This window comes from Mya arenaria, chromosome 12, assembly GCF_026914265.1.
Source record: "Mya arenaria isolate MELC-2E11 chromosome 12, ASM2691426v1".
Lineage (NCBI taxonomy): Eukaryota > Metazoa > Mollusca > Bivalvia > Myida > Myidae > Mya > Mya arenaria.
In genome coordinates this window covers 48,972,194-48,994,301 of record NC_069133.1, presented here as the reverse complement: position 1 = coordinate 48,994,301, position 22,108 = coordinate 48,972,194, and the positions used below count along the sequence as shown (strand labels likewise).

At 33.6% G+C, this 22,108-nt stretch overlaps 1 protein-coding gene across 10 annotated transcripts in view; it reads left to right on the top strand.

Annotated features, from left to right (window-relative positions):
- Nucleotides 1-22,108, top strand: part of LOC128211003 (Kv channel-interacting protein 4-like) — a 422,182-nt gene that overhangs the window by 390,407 nt on the left and 9,667 nt on the right. For all 10 annotated transcript variants that reach the window (XM_052915372.1, XM_052915369.1, XM_052915371.1 and 7 more), the window contains one exon: nucleotides 19,455-19,579. In XM_052915372.1, the coding sequence (XP_052771332.1) occupies nucleotides 19,455-19,579 (125 nt within the window). The remainder of the gene's footprint in view (nucleotides 1-19,454; nucleotides 19,580-22,108) is intronic.

The window sequence follows — 22,108 nt, the reverse complement described above, 5'->3', positions numbered from 1 at the left end:
AATAAAATCGATCTTAAAATATCTATCTGAAAACGAAATGCTATTTATATTAAAGATGGGCATCTTTAAGTGGTGCAATTACCATGCAAGTAAGTTAAGGCAAATTTCTCCTTGAAATATTCGTCTATCATGTAAGATCATAATATTAGGAAATTACTAGGACTTTGCGTGCCTAAGTTTTGGATGAACTATAACCGTTCGAGGATCTTTTACTTTTTACCTTCATGCAAATTTGATATTATTATATTGTTCACATGTTAACAGTGCATAGTGGGTTTGTATTTTTCAAGCAACTATATGTTTTCTTTGGTTAAGCTATTTTATGGCAACTTGTATTCGTCCAATTGCTTGCACAAATAGAGCCCTAATACTGTAATGGATCAATAAGACTGCTTTAAGAAGTCAAGGTTCCTGCAATGTATAGTATTGTCAAAATGAGAATTTGCGTTGAAGGACAAAGATGATATTATAAATTTGCTGTTTCTCCTTTCAAATATGATTGTTGCTGATTTATTTTGATCAGATATTTGTGAGCCTTTTCCATTATAGTACAGCAGCAAACATTAAAGTTATTACTATGTTTTGTATGTATTACAGTGGTTTTGAGGTAATGCAGTCTCTCGCACGCAATGTCTTGCAAAAATATCTCTTCATGTCATGTAATGCTTTGGTAAAGGATTCATTACTGAATACGGTCCTTCAATTCCCTTCCGTGCAATAAAGCTGAAATTTAGTAAAATGAAAACCATTCGCCGCCGAATACTTATAACCTGAAGGTAATAAAACGAAATGTTAAGTAATGAAACCAATTCCATGGACACGGACATCCTGAATAATATTTTATTGTAGATTCCCTTTTACTTGGCGAGAGCTTGTTTCCGCTATTTTCTACGAATTAACTGCGTCGCATGTTCAATATCTTAAGACATGATATATTGTCACCTTAGTGCAAGAACTCAATATCTGCTTCTATATCTATATGCAGTTATTGAGTAGTTTCACTAAGATGACGAATTATGAGCTATCTACACATTCAGTTACGAGAGGCTGATGGAACATCTGTTTAACGCGGTCACAAATTCAATTTTTGATGCCAAAATGTTTTTTATCTGTATAATTTTAGTATGCTAGGTTATTTATAACAGTTAGTGCCAGTGGTAATGTGAGTACATAAAGTCTTAGGCTACGTGCATTTCGTAGTCACTAGGTGTTATTGTTTTTGTTTTAGCTTTGACTTATTCTTAATTATATAAGTTCAGTTTCTACATGTATGTGCGGTTAGTAGTGACTAGGTATGTTGTTTGTATCTGTTTTTCCATCTAGTATTGGTCATGAATAACTTCTCCTGCTGAGCCGTACTGATAATTATCATTATACTTCAATAGAAACAAAGGTAATACTGATACAACACTGGTGTAAACTACATTTGATGTCGTAATAAGCATCCACTTGTCATAACTAATTTGGAACGAGCGCTGTAAAACTGCATTGAAAATGACAGATCAAAGGTAACAACTCTTATCAATTAACAAAGGTATATTATCGTAAACACGAATATGCAAATCTACTTCCTTGATCAAAACATTGTTTAGATGTATACACATAAAAGCTGTTCAATAAATACTTCCTGTTTCTGATGGCTTCACTGTAGTATTCCATTAGATTGCTCTATGTGTTTAACTGTTTAGTATTTCCTACGACTGCGGTGTGTGGGCAACTGATATCTATATTCATTGCGAAGTGTCTTTGTCTTTAACTGTTAAGTAATACATACGATTGCTTTTGTTTACTGTGGATTTTGTGCCCAACATGCACACTCTTATTTCTTAAGACTATTGTAGCGTAATACTACTGAGAACTTTCTATAAGTGTCCACTTATACTTGTTAGAACACTTCAAATTATTAACCAACAATTGTTCAAATGTTCATTCTTTATTTTAAAACGTTCTTTTTAGATATAATTATACAGTTCGAAATACAGTGTAACATTCAAAGCTCATCCCAAAACCTCCTCCAGTCCAAAAAGGACCCCAGCCCTCTCCCCTACACATAGAAAATGATCCAACTTAAATACTATGAATATGAGGCAAATGTGATAGCTTAACAACCCAAAGCGCATTTGTACCAAGTCGGCTGTTAACCATTTCCGCATTCATTGACAATCAAATATGCCCTACAATAATTACTTAACATTCAATATGAAGACAAATATCCATTTAATTAAAAGCAAATTATATCTTAAAAATAACGTGAATAATAATCATTATATTACACTATATGGGTTCGGTGCTTATAGTTCCTTGTTACTCATTTTATTAAACTTTGATTTAAAGAACGCATGTTATACTGTTGTAAACTGTTATACAATCGCTTCTGTTTATAACCAACAACAATGTTCCACAGAATTTGCATACATTTAAAACTATCCTCCGTTACTATTTTCCGCGACATGCATTCCTGTTGAACTATGATTTACAAAGGCCTAGAATACCATTGATTTCGTGTTCACGAAGGCAAGTCTGCAATCTGTAATCCCTACATAATTAACAAAATCCAGTAGTCATTAGCACAGTAAGATCTAACGACGACTTAATCCGAACTAAGTGAAGTTTTATTGTTTAAATTCATTTAAACTCATGGTTTAAGCAAATGAAACTAGTCGTGTATTTTTTTAAATATGTACTTAGTCATCTGACAGTTATGTTAAAAACTCGGAAATAGTTTACAATGATGGATTGATTCCAGATGATTATAGTTACTACATTTCACTTTAAATTATCATCGTTCAATTAGTTACCTTTATGTTAAACTGTTTTGACTTAAAAACGACTTCCTGTTTCCTTACCCATTGAGTCTTCCTTGTTTTAGTTACAATTATCATTTACTAAGACAGCTGACTTTCTACTAGAAGTTCATCCGGTATGGAAGAAAAACCTGCAGATTGCAGAGCTGTTTTCGCAATCAAAAATCCTACCCACATGGGCGAAACCTAACCAGAAACAAAGCACAAGTGGTGTTACCCATTTTCCAACTTACATAAACAATGCTGCGGTATCTTTAATGTGATCTGTAAGCGCTGGTGCAACCACTGCATGGTTGGGAAAATGTTAGGTTATATCAGCGTGTTAACAATCAGTATAATGGACGGCGAAATGTTTGTTTGCAATTACATGAATACCAAAATGCAAACCTGTGTAAAGAACAGAAAAGAAGTGTTATTTATAACTTAAACATGTATCAGCTAATTTCTATTTGTTCATACCATAATAATACATCTTTATAACAGAACAGAATATTTGTTGGAAAACAGATATAGAGTTTTGGGGTAATAAATGGACGCAGTTATATGTACATATCACCAACTCAAGTTTATAATTATGTAAAACACGCTTTTAGCCGAAAGTGCAACAAATGGATGTTGGAGGGTTCATGGGTGATATGTCAACCTGTAAAAACATAATGGATAGTATGATAGTGTTTATATCAACGATAACATGACCAATGGGCGGTGCCACGAAGACATGCTTTTATTGTTTTATTTATTATATTATTGTATACACGGACGTTCATAGTTTCTTCTTTGAACAAAACCAAGCTTAGTTATATGAAAAGTGTGTTCAATTTTATTGTTTCCTAATAGCTTTACACTGAATTTTCATACGATTTTTATTTCTGTGGATTGTAAAAATATACACAATCGAATTTATCAAGATTTGTTCAATGCTCACAATTACATCTAACTCATTCTATATCATGTTTTACTGGCATAATATATAATATATTTCAAGGCATTTTGCTATAGCTTTCGAAGAATATTGAATTCAATCAATTCAAATTATATCAACCATAAGGTAAAGATTGAAACATCAGGGAATTGGGAGCAATAACATTAAAAATTCATCTCAGTTCTGGTTGCTGTTTGCAAGTAATAAAGACTACCATTCTCTACTTTAAGTCATATAACATTGATTGACAATTGTTGCGGGTGAAATTAATGCTTTAAAAAGTAGTTTTATTTATTCCATGTAGCTTTATTTGCTACAGGGAATAGCATTTTACATTCATTTGATAGCAATTCGGTAACCGAATTCTAGTCTATTGTATTCGGTGAAGACAAAATCATACAAAACATACGCTTTGTGCTGAATTTATCAGGATAGCAAATTCTTAGCACGCAAGATTGATTGATTTTATTTATCTCCAACTATGCTTTCGGCATAAAAACCGACAGTCTGTTAAACAAAGAACGCCCCTCTAGAACGCATTCCCAAATGTTGTCTATCAAATTTGTTTTATTAATTGAGAGCTTCTAACACTTTAAGTAAACAGTCGGTAAAACGGGATCTAATTGATTTACCGTCTTGGAATCTTTTAGTCCAAACAGAAATGTAGAGGCATCAAATGAGTTGGGAAATGAAATTCATCAGAGCTATTCGGTAAACTGCAAATGTGTTTATTTCTTTACAGTGATTGTCTAAGGAAGCAATAAATATATTTGGATAAAGTCTTTTTCTACGTTTTCTGGGTAATTTTATTCCGTATGAAAGGCTGAACGATCTCGCGCCTACCATTAAATCATATCTTTCCCCTTCATTTACGTTCATAACCATCTAACTGAGGAAATGTCCATTCCTGAACGTTCATGAATATTTATGCCAGCTGCAGATAGTGTCTGTTATCTATGTAATAAATGGCTGCAGATCCGGTTGCCATCCACTTGTCATGCTTAAATCCATGTTTATAGTTCAAAAACTACTTTCATACATGATGCAGGCACATCCTAGTCTCAAAGCTTTCAGAAATTCCAATCAAAATAGATAAGATGTTAATTTCATTGTAAAACATATAACCAAAGCCAATTTCCGTGAATTGTCCGTGGATGAACAAAAATATCTGAAGTTTATTGCTTTTGTTCCCGTTTTTGTTTTGGTCGATTATTTCTCGAGTTTGTTCTAGTGTAATGCATTATACCACTGCACTTTACTGTATAAAACTTGGAATAACAGTCCACATGTTATCTCTAGGCTGGTATGCACATTTAAATTATTTCATTGGTTAAAATTAATAATTCTTTAGCCAACTTTAACCAAAACAAAGACAAACATTTTTACACAACTTGACACTGCAGTGTATTGTATTGAACTGGTTAATTCTTTAATTTGGTCAAATTAGGCCGATTGGCCAATATTTATCCAAATACTACTATAAGCCAAATTATTTTAATGTGGAAAGATGTTTGTTACGTGTTGTTAACTTTCTCCTATTTTATTCAAGTGGTATAGTTCTTCTGTATTCTTCAAATTTGTATATTCTATTATTTTGTTAACCTTTACCGCACACTATTACACCGCGTTCTATTTGTCGACAAGTTCTTTGAAATATTCATTTCTAAGCACGGATAAGTAAAGTTTTGCCTCTTTTTTAGATTACAGAAAGCGCTCAGTATGTGGTGATTAATTATTATCAAACGTATTTGGCCCAGTCGTCAATGGAATCTATTTGCTTACAAACATAGTTCTTGATTTATTACATTCCAACCTACCATTTTCTTATCTTCTGGAACTTTCTTTTTCTTGGATAATAATGACAAAAATACTTTCGGAATAGTTGAAACAGTACTTTTCGCGAGACAAAGAAATTCCGATAACTGCAGTTACAATTTAAAATCGTTCTTGTTGGCTTGTCTCCCTTACTCTTTGAAGTTTTCTGCTCTTTCCTTCATTTCATATTAGTAGAGACGTGCATGATTATTTCCTAGTTCGATGATAAATGTGATACTTGAAAAGTTCAGAATACAAACATTCGGTAAATCACATTGGTATCTTAAATTAATAAGTGTGATCAACGAATGCATTTTTTTATGGTTAAATGCTGATAAAACATACGTTCAAACGCTTAACAGGAAAATTAAATGGTTTTACCGAGTAAGAATTTAAACATTTATTTTAAGTAGAAATAGAATATATTACATTACATCGATTTACTCGTAATAAAACTAACAAAAATGAGTTTGTAAAGGTGTAAATTTGCAAAATTTATCAACTATTGAAAAGGAAAAAAATCCCAGATAATTATGTGTCTAAGGTTTATATAAAAAGATTGTTGGAGCTGACTTAAAAAGTAAGGTGAAAATACATTAAAGATATCATTCATTAAAAATATACAAAACATGCAGATAAAAGCACGTAGTGGTAGGCGTAGCAATTGTGTCCATATTGCGCATTTTCCTGTGCTGGCAATAAAACACAGGAAATGGCATTGTACGTCTATGTCGTGTAATTTATCAGCGCTGTTTTACGAGACAGATATTGGTTAATTATAATTGTACACTCTTGAAAAATAAACTCTGTCTACACTTTTCCAATATTTTATGGTATCAGATTCAAAACAGCTGGGTATCCTTACTGCGACTTTAAAGACATTTAAGACATATGGCTGAATCTAGCCATAACTTACCTACTTAACGATTTTCTGTTAACATTTTGTTGACGTGAGGCTGGGAAGCTAACATTTCAGTCATTATATGGTTTGCGTTACCGTGAATTTAAATCAAATTGTCACGGAAAACACAAACCCATCGTGAAAGCTCTATTTGACTGACATTCAAATTGCTTTGCTAATGGAACACGCTATAAATAAGGGATGCCGCCAGGAAAGTTCTTGATTAAGGTAAATATTACTGACAGGCTATGCCTTCAATATGATGAGAGACGGTTCAAACAACGTGAAAAGAGAGCCATCTTGTTTCAGGTTTCAGATTCCCAATCGAGACGTTTTCCAACGGGTCGATCAGTCTGTAAATATTTGACTGAATTATGACTTTATTGAACAAGAGAACAGCTGCCACAACAGCGTTCCAACCGACCGGTCGGTCTAGAAGAACATGTACAGGTTGGACTGAGTTATAAATCGACGACACCAGGACAGCGTTCCGACGTGTCGGGAAATATTGTACACAATAAACTGAATAATAAATTTACAAAAAAAAGGCGAACAGCTGCTTCAACAGCGCTTGGAATACACAGGAAAACAGCTGTTGGTTGGTCGGGGGATATTTTACACGTGGGACAGAATTATATTTAAACTAAACAATGTTTAAACTGTTTCAACAGCATTCCAACGGGTCGGTCGATCGGGAAAACTTTAACATGTTGGAATAAATTATAACTTGGCTTAACAAGAAAACGGCTGTTCAATAGCATTTAAAAATATTGATAGGTTTCCTTCAGCAGTCATAAACAATGAGTCGGTGTGCATTTTAGTTAGTCTGTCATGCCTCTGATCAAACCCTTACCAAATTACTCACTGTATATGACGAGGCCATGACGTTTTGCTTTTTTTTGACTCCATATATAAAAAAAAGAATTGTGGAAATATCCGTTAACCATCAATATAAATAAACAATACAAATGCGCCTGCATATTTATGCACTGTCCCATTTAGATCTTTTATTTGAATTTTACGCCTTCAATGTATTCAATTTCTTGTACAATTACCAACAAGGACCTTGTAATGGTTAGTTCATTTTATGTAATGATCGAAAAAGCCATCAAGAAGAGTGTGATAGTGGCAAGAATGGTACACATGACATAAGAAGTATCATTTAAAACTGTTACCGACGGTCCAATGTCTGCCTATATAATAGTTGGTTCACTGATACATGATTTCGGCATCTTGTCAAATGTCTTTAGACTATTTTCTAAGCTAATACGAGTATATTAGGGTATGCAATTATCTGATCATATTTAGCTTACCAAATGATTTATGATGGTGCTTAACATAGGTCGTTCTTCATTATATTCTTTTATTTATGTGTGGGTCGATGCTAATCTAATTTTGGAGTTAAGAAAAACAGGCCTGATAATAACTGAAACTGATCATAGTATGTAGTTGAATATGTCCTGTACGAACAAATAAACATGTTCACACGCAGTAAAGTCAACTTGTCGATAATATTACAACAGTCACTGTTATGAAAGGTAAAATCCTGTAAAAATCATTGTTGAAACATAAGTATGCCATTCGCATATCGATAAGTTCCTTTGTAACATCATTTGATTGCTGTGAACCTTACAGTGTAGCAATTTGCCACTAGATACAAGACGTTTGTGAAGGTATCCGATACACAAATGTTTGAATGTAAGATGACCGTTTATAACCTCGGTTTTATTTGAAACGGTTTTATTCACAGAAAGAGGAAATGCAAAAGTTAGACGGCAAACAATAAAACGAACCCACATTTCAATCTTGATTTCTTATTCAGAATAGGTATAATGTAAACAAAGGAGCAAAAATCAATCTAAAATAACTGTATGTAATATACTTATTTTAAAGCTTCACTCACACAGATTGCCCGTTTTGACAATTCTTCATGTTTTGTCTTAGAATGAGCAAGATTTTCCGTAAATATCTGAAATCAGGTGATATTAGACTGGTGATAAAATATCCGATCGCAGTTTTTTAGTATTTACGCTCGGAATTTGATGTTTTATGGCTAAAAACGTTACTTACGCTTTAATAAAAATGAACTTTTTGGCAGTTTTCCAAATAATTGAGATCTGTTTTTTTGTAGGTATTCTTATATTACTGTATTGAAGTAAGTGATACCAAAATCAGAGGTTCTGTTACAAAAACCTAAAAATAAATGTCAAATTGAGAGATCTGTGAGAGAGCAGCTTTCATGTTTATAAATAACATATTAATTTAGTAATACCTTGTCAAATAATACCATGATTATATGGAGTCACCGAGGATAAACTCGAACACTATGGGTAATGGAGTTGTCAGACAACTAGCTTATTTCATGGAAGCATTTCTTAAAGGGGTGATATTCAATCATTGATTCAGTAATGTATTTGATGAAATCAGGTATGTCTCACATTTTAGTTCGCTTTAACGCGATTTGCCGGTAATAGCATGTTAGTTTTAAATCCCTTGTTTATTCGTATTTCAACAGAGGCTGATATAATTGGATATTCAACAATCGATACGAAAGCTGCATCACGCTGGAGCTGGGCGTAATCAGTCATCGTTAAAAGTTTTATTAGTTTCCCTACAAACTGTCTCTATGATTGATTTGACTTGGAATAATGGATTCCTGTGGATATTCAGCTGTGACTTTGATCATAATGATTAATTTGTTTCATTTCACACGATATTGCATTAGAATAAAAACATTCAATCTCCATGTTACATGTTAGCATGATGGTTTAAGAAAATGTACACACCGTGAAAGTTATATTCGACTCAAGTTGAATTAGAGATATTTCGATTACATGCATTATGCCACACTCAGAGTGGACGTTCCATGTGACATGCTTTACTGTTGTCCTTCTCGCAAACCGATTCTTCTGTTTCGCTACGTCTTCAGTATTTTAGTAAATATTATTTTTAATACTTTGAGATAGCATATTGAACAACAAATGAATAAACGTCAACTGTGAAACCCGTCTGGATCTGAAGAGCCTGTATTAGTCGGTGTGCGCCGAACACTGATGAATCAATGTCGCTGTCTGTGTCCGGTATAAAAATACAAGCAGATTGGGCAGACAGCCGATTGATATGGACGTTATGCGGGTTTTTATTAGGCAATTAGTAGGGGGGAATATACGCCATGGGTAACAGACAAAATAGATTTGTATTTAGAGTGTCTATATGCCTTTATTCTGTCAGTTTTGAATGACTAGTTTTAACGATTACAAAACTATCAAGTGAAAAAGAAGGAATTTAAATACTTCTCCGTTTAAATTCTGCAACCTTTGATGGTCTCATATTGACCGTTCATTTAATTTAAAAACAGATGCACTGTTCATAAGGCATTTTAAAGTGTTTCGACACTATTGCTACTTAGATTTCTGAATTAAATCGTAGTAAAATTAAAGAAATGTAGAAGTGTTTACATTTTAAAGAATTTCTTGTTATCAACAAAGTTTAAGTTGCAGAAAGTATTACATTTCCATATCATATGAGCAATGAAATACGTGAATTAGGTAATGACTTAAGATGAGTAATTAATACAAACCCACATTTTTATGGAAGTATTCAAATGTCTAACACATCGCGGTAATATGTTATTCACATCACTCTACTGTTCGCGTCTAAAAAAACAAACTAATAACATATGTATCAGCTTTCCATTTATTTCCAGAAAGTCCTACTGTACTTTAGCAACATTTCATTAGAATGTCTTATTTCCATATCAGTGATTTTATCGGTTGCACGAAAACTCAAGTTAAATTACAATGTCTAACAGATTTGCATTGAAGACGTATATTATTTGTTGTTCACAATAGCTGCACTAGAATCGTTTTTATGCAATTTTCTTAATTTTAATGCAAAATCTTATTAGTTAATGAATCTGCATCAACATTTCATGAACCAATTGTCAACTAGCACTTTTGTATCGGCGATCAGACAGTAAATAGATCGATAACTAGGCGCCAAAGAATGATACATCCATTAATTGTGTTTGTCCTTTTGCTACAAGCCGTTGGACAGAGCGCTGATTGGTACGGATATGATGCGTTATTTATGTGGCAAGAAGTAAATGGTGATATACGTTCTGTCTAAAAGGCAAACAATCTTGGCGAAAATAGTCATTATAGGCTTTTCCCATTCATCTTTTGTCAGAATATATAAACCATCAATAAAGATCATCTATTTAGATCACAGAGATATTTTTGTGCATAATCAGTCAAACTTTTCCTTGATTTTAGGACGTTGAGCAATGTCCTATTGTACTTTGACAGCCGTTCATTTTATGATCATTTGTAGTGTTTTTGTTCAACCGACCGACTGATTTACAATAAAATATATTCAAATGTCTAGCGAATTGCGAATGTAGACTTATATGTACCTGTTCACAAAACCTGCACTTTAACTTTCCCAATTTAAATGCAAAATAATTCTTATTAGATTTGTTCTAGGTTTCCATCAGCCTTGTCGCAATTATCAGTCGTAAAGCATTTGTATAAGCTTTTCACAAATTAAGAAACAATTTCGCTACCGTCCTCAGACAATAAATTACTTCATGTCTAGACGCCAAACAGTGATTAACTCATTTATATGGAATTATATTAACATGTCTAGAGGACATTGCTTTTTTAAACTAATAGTTGGTTGTTGTTCACAACAGCCTCATATCAAGCACGTGTTATTGCTCTCTCGCAATGAGGAAGTTAGTCTTTCAACATTTGAAACAGCTTCAAAGCAACCAATAAGTGAATTTGCATATAGAATCGTTGAAGGCGTTGTTTTTATTTATTGTATGCCAGTTAGTATGAAACATTTAATTTATGTAGCAAGAGGTAAATAGTGATATACATTATGTCCAAAAGGCAAACTTTCTTGGCGAATTTGTTTGTTAGAATAAAGTAGGTTGAAAAATATCTATTGTTCTTTTGCAGCATTTCATTTCATAGTCGTTTCAACCGATCAACTGAATTATATGAAATTATGTTAAGTTGTCTTGCAAATCACTATTGTACTTAAAATGTTTTCTTATTGCTGTATTCGCAATTTAATTACAAAATCGGTGAACTAACAATTGTATCAGCTTTCCATCAATTAACTAGCACTTCCGCCACGGTTCTCAGACCGTCAATTAATCAATGTCTGGATACATCAATTACAATGTCTGTGTCCACTGTCTCGTAACTACAAGCCGATGGACAGAGTGCTGATTTGCATGGAAGTTATGCGTTATTTATATGACAAGTAGTTTGTGTAGATACACGTTTTGTCTAACAGACAAAAAGGCTTGGTGTCTAGATTTCTGTTTTTGTGTTGACTTCTCACTCTGTATTATTCACACCTCAACTTCCATTCCGTCAATGAACGGTCTTTTGGCGTTTGCGAATATTTTCCGATGAACGCTACATTATCGGATCTGCTTGTATCGCGAATCATCGCGTATTAATAAATACATGTATTTATAAGTATATTTCATCTTGATGTTGTTTGTTTTGTGTCATCATGCCACGAACAACTTTAATCAAAATGTTGAAAAGTGTTTATTTATGAATTGCGTGATTGATGGCATTATATAGGATATGCACGCTGTTGGGCTTATAATATTATGCGTTCAATCCTACGGATTCCACACGGTTAGAGGTCTAAAAAATTGAACACAATTAAAATATGTAAATTTTATATATCTTCGTGCAAAAATATATAACTTATGTTTATTTGTTTTAGGACAGTAGTTTACAAATACTGGAAATAAATAATGATCTATTAGTGTAAATATAACTAATGCAACTGTGTGATTGCTGTCATTCAAGGGGATATGAACGCAGTTCGCCTGGTTAAAGTACGAGTGTTCCCAACACACTTAACCCGGCGTAACAGGTTTAACGAATGTTCCACCGTACCTTGACAACATGTCTTAACGGATCTTATCTTTTAAACTCAAACAAAGGACCAATTAATATGTGACTTGTTGTTTTAAACACTCCTGCTGTCAAGGTAATATTATCAACAGCAACGCTGTTGTTTTCTTTAGACGCCTTTAGACACTATGCACTTTTCGTAAAGTTCAACTGGGACATTCCCATCAAGCATAATAGCAATTCTGCCTTGGTCATCTAAAATTGAATAGATCGATGTCTAGGCGCCGAATCCTGATGCATCTATTTGTTACTTGTGTCATGTTACTACAAGCCGTTGGACAGAGCGCTGATTACAATGAAACTGATGATGTTATTGCTGCGAATGGAAAATTGGAAATTGTCTACCACTCATATCAACAAGAAAAAATATATTGTTCTTAGTTTTTTTTTTACTTCATTTCTGTTTTTTTTTGTTATTTAACTACAACTGTTATGTTGAGTTCTAGACAGGTTCTGGAAATATAAATCCATCATATTTTTTCCGTTGTGTTATGCAAAAAAACAATAAAGAGTAAACGTATTTGGAAAATATCATTAAATATAGCTCGCGATCTTATTTACCAACGTTATGGCTTGTAGTGATTTAAGTTCTTTTCTGACGTCAACTACTGTTAGTCAAAAGTATGCATTTACTAGTGCTCTATTATAATGACATTATTTAGTTTTCATAAACAAATATAATAAAATAATCAAGAAGTGCAGTGTTGTTGCTGGAAATGTAAGAGTACTGCCATTTTACACTAGATGCCTGTCCGATGTGCAAGAGAATATATATCTCAAGTAATATGGTTTCAGTTTGTTTTCATTTTTAGTTCAAAGAGCAAAAGAGATATTGTTCAAAATACGTAGGCAGTAAAATTCTTTTGGAAACAAGTTTTTTTATTGGGTCCTTGCTGCTTATTAATGAATACAATTTAATTTATAAGCAGAGTCAATATGTATATTGTCAATAGCATTAGGCTGTATGGATTTAAATTCCGCTTTTTAACCTTATGTTTATTCAGATTGCTAATGTCAACTTATTTGTTTTATTAAATTTCCTGTATCAAACTTAGTTTCAGGAAACATTTTTTTCTGTCAATAGCTTTAAATGAAAACGCCTACAGGATACGATAGATTATTTAATGACATGCCAAATACCAACATATTAAAACTGCCATTGATATTGTTAAAAGAATTAACGGAAAACCACAGCAAGCACTTCAAATGGTTTTGTAAATAGAGCTTCAAGATAATAAGAAAGCCAATACAGAACAATACGTCTCAAACGATGCCATGCGTATTGAACAATTTAGATGATGTCGCTCAGTGCAGTAATTTGTATAGTTAGTTGAAATCATATAACATACGGAAGAATTAAACCCAATGAGCCATTAATGACCACACTGAATTTGACATATTAACAAATATATCGTGGTAATTTGGTTCCCCACCTCCGTGATAACTTGGTTCCCCACCTCCGTGATAACTTGGGAATTATAACTTGGTTCCCCACCTCCGTGATAACTTGGTTCCCAACCTCCGTGATAACTTTGTTCCCCACCTCCGTGATAACTTGGTTCCCCACCTCCGTGATAACTTGGTTCCCAACCTCCGTAATAACTTGGTTCCCCACCTCCATGATAACTTGGTTCCCAACCTCCGTGATAACATGGTTCCCCACCTCCGTGATAATTTGGTTCCCAACCTCCGTGATAACTTGGTTCCCCACCTCCGTGATAATTTGGTTCCCAACCTCCGTGATAATTTGGTTCCCCACCTCCGTGATAATTTGGTTCCCCACCTCCGCGATAATTTGGTTCCCAACCTCCGTGATAATTTGGTTCCCCACCTCCGTGATAATTTGGTTACCAACCTCCGTGATAACTTGGTTCCCCACCTCCGTGATAATTTGGTTCCCAACCTCCGTGATAACTTGGTTCCCCACCACGTGATAATTTGGTTCCCCACCTCCGTGATAACATGGTTCCCCACATGAGATCACTTTATAATCTGAGACAGAACATGCGATGTTTAATCCCGATATATACAAAGGCTCGCTCGCTGCGCTGGTTTTGTCCGCTCCTCTCTTCTTTATCATTCAGAGTAAACATCAATTGCTCTATCTTTTACATAAACAATACAAACGTGTATCCTAGATAAGTCGTTTTCTAGCAATACAACACACACCTGTTTTAACGGTTTCGGAGTGGGATCAGAGTTTTATCGCCTCGGAAGCTTTTCATGCTCAATATTTGATTCTATCAAATAAAACGTAGGTTGAGGGAATGTATCAAGGTAAGTTATTTGAGAGTCTGAGTATCGAATAATGTCACACTTTTAATGTATGCGAAACCGCGTATATATCACCCTTTGTATAAACGGTTACTCCGTAAAATACCATGTATTCCGCGTAACAGAAATAAGGGGTTCAGCCCGAACGCTTAACTAGCCTAAAGTATATCAAGCGTATTCATGTACGTGCCTACATGACTCTTTTAGAAAACTTATAGACATTAATAGTCATCTTGATTATCAAGAAAGGTGGAGAACAAAAACGAAGCAAATTAAATAAAAATTCAAATGTTATATAAATGTCATAATGCAAAATCATCCTGATGTTATCGATAACTTTAAACTTCCAGTTTACATCATAGAGGTAATAAAATCACACAGCAATCTTTTTTCCATATCGCCATTTCTGTGAAGCTATGGCAAAAGCAGATAAATTTACCAGTGACACAAATAATCGATTCTTAGACCGAACCTGTGACAGTCGCGACTCGCAAGCAAAGCTCTAAACACTTCATCCATGGGCAATAATGCTATTTCAGAAGGACATTTAGTCATCGATCGGAGGATTCACACTGAACCGGTTGAATAACTAAGAGTTTATCTTTGTCTTGAATCTTTACAAAAGCATGCTAATTAGGATTTTACTTTGCTATTTGAACAAGATTTGTGATTAACTTTTAAAGGACTTAAGTGATTTTTCAGAAGGTTTGTCTGGGAGTGTATATTTCGTGCGTGTTCTAAAGACTTGTAGTGTGTGTGTGTGTGTGTGTGTCATTCTGTCATTCAAGCTATGGAAACGACACGTTTATCAAAGGATGTGATTTCAATTTTGAGTGATCAATTAACCGCACCAGTCGGTGCTTGACAGACAATGGGTGCTATTTATGACAAAGTGCAAGTTAACGGTGAGTACCACTGCATTATTGCCATACTGCGCGTTGTGTGAAAACAAGGCTCGTTGCTTATTACAAAAAACAGCTTTATTGTTTTTTTCAGTTCTTGCATGTTTTATGTCGTTGTCGGAGTAGGCCTTATGAAATTGATACTTTGTTTGTATCCTAGGTCTCTCAGTTTTTCTGACGCCGAGGGTCGTTTCACGAATACCCTGTTTATTTTATGTTCAAATTAGTTAGCACTGCAACTGATGCTTGTTAAGTTGTACTTACAACAGGTATATTTTGATTATAACAGTAGACTAACAGGAGTATAGTATATAGAAAATATAAATCTAGACACACAGAATGATTTAGTGTATACAGCATATACCTATACATTTAAAGGATTATTTCTTATACATAAATCATAATTGTAATGTTACATATTTATAGTTTACTGTATGTATAGAACAAATTTTAGGATTCACATTATCCTTAATTTATAGAAAATATAGACCTATAGGCGTATACAGTACATTGAAGATAAACTTATATAAGATGGTCCAATACAATATAAAAAAGTTCATACTACTACCGGACTTATAGTAAATACTAGAAAAACATATACCTTTTGACACCCACGATTCTATAATATATAGAAATATACCTATATACTTGCCATATACAATCAACTAGACAATGAATTGTATGGTTGCGTTTATTGAAAGCATGTGTTTTTAATTCATTTCAATATTTTATTGCATTTCAGACATGTTTATATAAAATACATAATACAATTACATGTGCATAATAAAGTGCAATCATGTGTTTGAAAACCCAGCAGTTGAAGTGCGGGCTCACACCACTATATCAAATTGCAAAGAATAATTGAATCAATATATTGAACAATCTTGTTTCCTCTTGTAAATCATTCAACTGATATGGTTTCATAAAACTAGGAAGATTTAATTGCCTTTCATTATTCAGGCATTTTCAATATCATTGCGAAATTTTAAACACATTTGTAATATTTATATTCCAACTGTAATAATGTATTTTTGATGTTAATTCAATAACATGCAGATTTATTTGTTATGTTTATTAGAATACAACTTGATTTAGTTTTTTTTATATTTGATCATGAAATTAAATGAGAAAAACAATAATGCATAGAAATACAAGTAAGGAATTTGCAGCTATCACTTCCAGCCTTTATTGTGGCCCTTTAAGCGATTGACGTTATGTTTATAGAACGACAAATGTAAGACATAATTTCCCGATTATATGTTAGTTTTCCTAAAAACTACACTCTCAGAAAATGAACGTTTTGACAACTTTTTTCGAACGAGGCAATTTATGCGAAAATGCATAAAAACTAGTGGTATAAGTCTGCTGACAAAAACAAAAAACAGATCGCAGATTTCATATTTAAGTTCAAAAAACGATGTTTTATGTATTTTTCTTAAGCCGTTAGTAACGCTTTTAGCCATTTACCATTAATTTTCGAACAGAAAATGAAAATCAGCGATCTGATCTTTTGTCAGCATTCTTATATCACTGGCTTGCAGATATTTACGCAAAAATTGGCTTATTCCAACACAAAATGTAAAAAACCTGTCAAAACGGTAAATCTCTAAGAGTGCAAGTCTAAAGTATAAAAGGTCTGAACAGTTCAGTTTGGAAACCCCATATTGACGGATCTTCAACAGTCTTTGTATGCACATTGCTGATAGTCCGTTTATGAATCCGAATGGTTCTGGGGTCAATAGATAGAAAGTCAAGGTCATGGGGAAATTTAACAAGACATTTTAAGTGCGCACCGACAGGCGACACGCTGATTTCTAGTGTTATTAAGATGCCAATTTAAACCTAGATGTTGAAACAAGAGCTTTCTTTTCCCCTGAAGATTACTTTCGGTTCTTAAATTTGCACTTTTACTCCATTACATCTTTAATAATTCAAAGACTTGACGACTTGAAGAACATTGTATTGTGATGAAATTACAAATCTAATCGCCCTTAGTGACATTCTCTTTAAAGGAGAGATATTTTTGTTAAGTTTAATTGACATTTTGAATGTCGTTATCAGACCATTGTTGCGTAATATCCTGGTATTTCTGGCTACAAACTAAAAAATACGTTAAATAGCGTAAGGTCTGTGCGCACGCTACCCTTCTGAACATGGCGTATGCATTACAAGACTGGCATTTAGACAAGCAGAATACTTTAAACAGTTGGCCAGCAAATAGGAAGCAAACATATATTTTGTAAAGCCTTTAATAAAGGTATTATATATTCATAGGACTCATGTTCTGAATATGCAAAGTACACAATTAATGAACATCTATTGACATCCTATCTTATCACCATATAAGGGTTGGTTTATTTGTAACAAAACATATCAATTCCCACAACGTGCTGGAAAAGCAAATTATTGAATCAATGCGTATCACACACGACACAAATGAATAATTTGCAGATCTCTTCACTGACAACGTTTGTTATTAAACATTCACGTAGGCACCATTATGTATTACATGCACTCCGTTATTGATGGAAACGCAAATAATAGTTTTGTTCCGTAGAAGTAGTATTATATCATCACAAGATGTGAACAATTGTTTCAGATGATGTTTTGCTCAGAATAGAAACTGATTTTAGACTTTATAATGGCTTTGCAAATAATAATTAAACTATTTTTCATTTGTATTGCCTACAAAAGAATCAAAATATTTGGTATGTTAGTATTTTGTAGACCAATTATTGAATGAGAAGCCATGATATTACAATTATGTTACGAGTCAAGAAATGCCAGTTTGACAATTGTATCTGCATTTGATATGCCCTATTCAATAGGTGGGTTTCTGGTAACAATATCAATTCAAATACCTTAAATTCTTACTTTTTATGTGCATGTATTATTGAAATGAAATTCTATAATCTTTTATCTTAAAGCTAAAGCATATTCCTTATATGGAATCGAGTCCAACGCACAGGATCGAATAGAAGTATTATACACAGAATGCGTACAGACAAGATCAATTAAGGATCATTATGTGTCCAGTTTGTGAGATTGGTTATCATCCATAAGTGCCATTATCCATTCTCAGAAGATAGCAATGGAACGGACGGATAACTGTCAAAGCATTCGACAATTTACTAATAGGTTGTGGCTCGAACATGTGAGGAAAAAGTAAGAAACCAGTACTTAATTCCATGTCAAGGTGGCATAAATAGTGACTCTACAGGAGCTCGTTTTAATACAGCTATCTGAAGAGAGGATGAAAAGTGCAACACAAGACCAGCTTTCCCACATTTTAAATAAACATGTTTCAGTTGTTAGACACGCATGCCTTCGGTTATTATGTCTTAAGATATTGTGCGGATGAGACTTATTCTTCATATTTTGACATATAACACAGAGTCTTGTTAAAACTTATAATTCGATAGAAATTACAGAGACATGCCACAAGCTCATTTATTTGCAAGACACACATTGTCATTTCGTCCTGTGAGATTAAGATCAAAAGCCAGATTACAAACTATGAACTAAATAACTTCTGAGACAGAAAATATCAGTTCCGTGTGAGCAAAAACTTTTCGGCTCGCGAATTGGCCAGCTAATTAGATAATCGGATTTCAAGCGAGACGTTTGTGTAAATGTGGAACTATTACAAGATTTCCAGTGCATGTCATGAAACCAATTGTATTGTTGAAGAACATTTAGACTTTTAAGATTATGTGATTGAAAATGTTGTTAGTGGTCTTCTTTCAGAATAAATAATAACGATTAAGTCTTAAATGCATCTATTTGCATTTTGTCTTATTGTGTCAACGACTACAAATGTTTTAGTTCGTAATATGAACGAGATGGTCTCAACACCATGTCATGAGTTCTTTGTTTCGTATATTTCAGACCATGACATTGACGATCTGGAGATGCAGGTTGTGAGGTACAAACCAGAGGGACTAGATGTTCTCTGCAAAAATACGAAGTTCTCCAAAAAAGAACTTCAGATCATGTACAGGGGATTCAAGCAGGTCAGTGATCATACATGTTTCGTTTATTATAAGTAAGTGTGTATAATACCCAGGTTTATGTCGGACTCGACGAAAACACCACGTTCACCAAGAAATATCTCCAGATCATATGCAGGTCTGTCTTCCATTGTGCTAATTGCATTGCGTATTTGGGTAAGTTTGTTAGACTAACTTCGTGAGGTATATGAAAAAATGGATTGGCATCCTATGCACAAACACTAACCGGCTGTTTCATCAAGAACTCCTGCAGCGGTTTCTAATCTGGCACTGTTGCCACCAAATCGATCCTAGGAGTCCAGATGATCAGGAAGCCGTATCATCAGTAGCGATTTCAAAATTGCTACTATAGTTCTTTAGGACCAAGGCCCCATGCTCACTGGGAAAGAACCATAGAGGATATCAAAGGACTTGCTTATGTTTCGGCACCAAATCTGTTACGGATATGCATCTTAAAACATGTATGTACACAAAAGCCAAGACTCTAAAGACTTTTGTACTCTTTGATTTCGAAACGGCAGAACATAATTCACATTAAGATTAAATAAAATAAAATTTATAAACTGACAACAAAACATCACTCCCAAAAGGACCCATACACAAACAGAAGGATTACTTAATAACCTGTAAGCCTTTTGCTGAACCGCGTTAATACCATGGACTTAGTTGAGCGTATATTAACATTTTTTTTTAATAAGTGCATCCGTCAGTATTAGCCTTCCTAATTTATTGCTTAACTTAATATCGTCATTCAAAAAAGTTCATTTCATAAAGACATGAGCGAGTCCTTTTTTCTAAATTGTCATTTACTGTATGTTTGACAGTACGATCATTGTCTATATCCCATCCATTGGTAACATTTATGTTTCGAGTTAAAATGTGTTCCAACTATAAAATGACGATAGGATTCAAGTCGGTATGACTTTGACCTATCACATAAATTGTAATTATTGTTGATTTGAGGTAACTATCTGTGAGGTAAAATAGCCTCTACGTTCTGTAAAACAAGGAAAATAAATTGACCTGGAAAAACCCATAGAATTTGCACTATTTAGAGCATATGTTACATACTTCCGATGATACGAAAAGGCTTTTAGGAAACGTTTTATTCGCTGTTCAGTAACTGTTTGTGGTTTAATTTTATTTTATATGGCATTAACGAAACGTACTGTTTGTATTTGGCTCCTGTTTTTTTTTTATTCCTTAGCTAGAGCCCTGTATTTAAGAACAGTCCAGAACATTTAAAAATGTCTGTTTTGAACAAAGAGCTTGCACATTTTGTAAGTTGATACAGTATTAAAAGCACGTTGATTTTGTTATTGTCATTTAGATTAATCAAATAAATCCTATTCTTCAAATCAACTTGGCTATATTGCTCCTAATTATATTATCGCCACAAAACGAACGCAACTAAAAGCTTTTATTGGAAATATTAATATTTTAAAAGCATTAATTTGATATTCTCCGTCTTTTAAAGCCAATAAATTCAAAGGCAATCAAAACCCGCGGTAGTGCTTAATTGTATTGATTTAACAAAGTGTATTTCATCATAGTAAACAACTAATCCTAGTGATGAAACAAATATATGGGTTGAAAGAAGCTGTGTCTTGTTTAGAAAATCCCATACAAAATAAGTAGTTGTTTTTCAATTATTTGATTGCGAATCTCAAATTCAACACTGGAAGATTCTTGTAATATTGTTACGTCATTCACATATGGATTATATTACATGTTATGTAGAGTAATTGCCAGTATATATAATAAAAAATAATTAACTGATTTTTAAAGCCAAAACAGTTGGGGGGAACGATCATTTACGTTACTGAATTAATTGTGTATAACTATTGCAATTTACATTTGTTTGCTCCATTGACGCATACTTATGTATCAACAAGAAGCACATTGTAATACTACACTGCGTATTTTTTGCGTACTGTAGGACAATTAATGTTGCACCGTAATATATACTACAGAAGTTCTTTCCCACAAAAAATGATTTGAAACGTTGACATGGCAGAACGTGTTTTAGCGGTTTGCAAAATATATTTTTCGATTAAATCATAAAAACAATACTTATGTGAAAAAAACTAAAAAGAAAAGCTCAGTAGCCAAAAAATTAAACATTAACCCCGTTTAATGGCACTGTGTAAACGCCAAAGACAAAGAACACACAAAATAAATACAAACAAGAAACATGGAACAACAGCACAAAACCCCACAAACAGCACAGTGCATATATACTATATAAAAAATAGGAATGTTATCCTACATCGATTGCCTGGTAAAGTATTGAGTGGATTAGTGGTATTAGCGTCCTCCACCTCCTCACTCAAGAAGTCGATAGCTGAACTCCTACCAAGGGGAAGTTCTTTTTACCCCTCATAGGGACACCAGTACTTGTTTCTACCAAATCGCTTTGATTCAAAGTCGAACGTAAATAATTTATCTTAAGCGACGAAAAGTGATACCAAACCGTAAAAGGCCTTTGGCTTTAATCTGAATTTGTTCTGATTTTCACACTTACCCGTTAAT